The sequence below is a fragment of the Lampetra fluviatilis genome, unplaced genomic scaffold (genome assembly GCF_964198595.1).
Source record: "Lampetra fluviatilis unplaced genomic scaffold, kcLamFluv1.1 SCAFFOLD_772, whole genome shotgun sequence".
NCBI lineage: Eukaryota > Metazoa > Chordata > Hyperoartia > Petromyzontiformes > Petromyzontidae > Lampetra > Lampetra fluviatilis.
The window spans coordinates 781-2,500 of NW_027620882.1; the positions used below are offsets into that span (position 1 = coordinate 781).

Here is a 1,720-nt window from a genome sequence, read left to right on the forward strand (position 1 = left end):
ATCATCACCACCATCACCACCACATCACCACCACCATCATCATCATCACCACCATCACCATCATCACCACGCCCCCCGGGTTGTTCACCGTGGTGGTGGTGGTGTTGGTGTTGATGATGATGATGTTGTTGATGTTGTTGACGATGTTGTTGTTGATGTCTATACGTACGGCAGCTTGATGCGCCATGAAGACACGTGGTGGTAGTGGTGTTAGTACGATGTTGTTGTTGTTGTTGTTGACGATGTTGTTGTTGATGTCTATACGTACGGCAGCTTGATCCGCATGAAGACACGCGCCATGAAGAACCCCAGCAGCACCAGAAGCACCCCCATGAACAGCAGCAGGCAGCGGTTGAGACGCGGCAAGGCGGGCCCGTTAGAATGTTCCAGCAACACGAATCCCAGCCCCCCCATGCTGAACAGGAAGCTTGAGGCCAGGCCCTCCATGATGTACTGTCCATTCACTCTGTGGGGGGGGGAGAGGGGGGGGTGGGGGGGGGGGTGGGGGGGGTGGGGGGGGGGTGGGGGGGGTGGGGGGGGTGAGGTTAGTTAGAATGTTCCAGCAACACGAATCCCAGCCCCCCCATGCTGAACAGGAAGCTTGAAGCCAGGCCCTCCATGATGTACTGTCCATTCACTCTGTGGGGAGGGGAGAGGGGGGGGGTGGGGGGGGGGTGGGGGGGGTGGGGGGGGGTGGGGGGGGTGGGGTGGGGGGGGGTGGGGGGGGTGGGGGGGTGAGGTTAGTTAGAATGTTCCAGCAACACGAATCCCAGGCCCCCCATGCTGAACAGGAAGCTTGAAGCCAGGCCCTCCATGATGTACTGTCCATTCACTCTGTGGGGAGGGGAGAGGGGGGGGGTGGGGGGTGGGGGGGTGGGGGGGGGTGGGGGGGGGGTGGGGGGGTGGGGGTGGGGGGGGGTGGGGGGTGGGGGTGGTGGGGGGGAGGGGGGGGGTTAGTTAGAATGTTCCAGCAACACGAATCCCAGGCCCAGGCCCCCCATGCTGAACAGGAAGCTTGAAGCCAGGCCCTCCATGATGTACTGTCCATTCACTCTGTGGGGGGGGGGGGGGGGGGGGGGGTGGGGGGGGAGGGGGGGGTGGGGGGGGGGGTGGGGGGGGGTGGGGGGGGTGGGGGGGGTGAGAGGGGGGTGGGGGGGGGGGGTGAGGTTAGTTAGAATGTTCCAGCAACACGAATCCCAGGCCCCCCATGCTGAACAGGAAGCTTGAAGCCAGGCCCTCCATGATGTACTGTCCATTCACTCTGTGGGGGGGTGAGAGGGGGGGGGGGTGGGGGGGGGGTGGGGGGGGGTGGGGGGGGTGGGGGGGGGTGGGGGGGGTGGGGGGGGTGAGGTTAGTTAGAATGTTCCAGCAACACGAATCCCAGCCCCCCCCATGCTGAACAGGAAGCTTGAAGCCAGGCCCTCCATGATGTACTGTCCATTCACTCTGTGGGGGGGTGAGAGGGGGGGGGGGGGGTGGGGGGGGTGGGGGGGGTGGGGGGGGGGTGGGGGGGGTGGGGGGGGTGAGGTTAGTTAGAATGTTCCAGCAACACGAATCCCAGCCCCCCCATGCTGAACAGGAAGCTTGAGGCCAGGCCCCTCCATGATGTACTGTCCATTCACTCTGTGGGGGGGGGAGAGGGGGGGGGGGGTGGACTGTATAGTAGTGGTGGGTGGACTATGTGTAGTGGTTGACTATGTGTAGTGGTGCTAGTGGTGGA

At 64.1% G+C, this 1,720-nt stretch overlaps 1 protein-coding gene across 3 annotated transcripts in view; it reads right to left on the minus strand.

The window, feature by feature from the left end:
• Nucleotides 1-223: 223 nt before the first annotated feature.
• Nucleotides 224-1,720, minus strand: part of OSTC (oligosaccharyltransferase complex non-catalytic subunit) — an 18,689-nt gene continuing 17,192 nt past the window's right edge. For 2 of the 3 annotated variants that reach the window (XM_078884971.1, XM_078884972.1), the window contains exon 4: nucleotides 224-466. In XM_078884971.1, the coding sequence (XP_078741097.1) occupies nucleotides 259-466 (208 nt within the window). In that variant the 3' untranslated portion in view covers nucleotides 224-258. Of the gene's footprint in view, nucleotides 467-1,149; nucleotides 1,262-1,720 lie in introns of those variants that run through there. The other variant, XM_078884973.1, reaches the window with a different exon arrangement.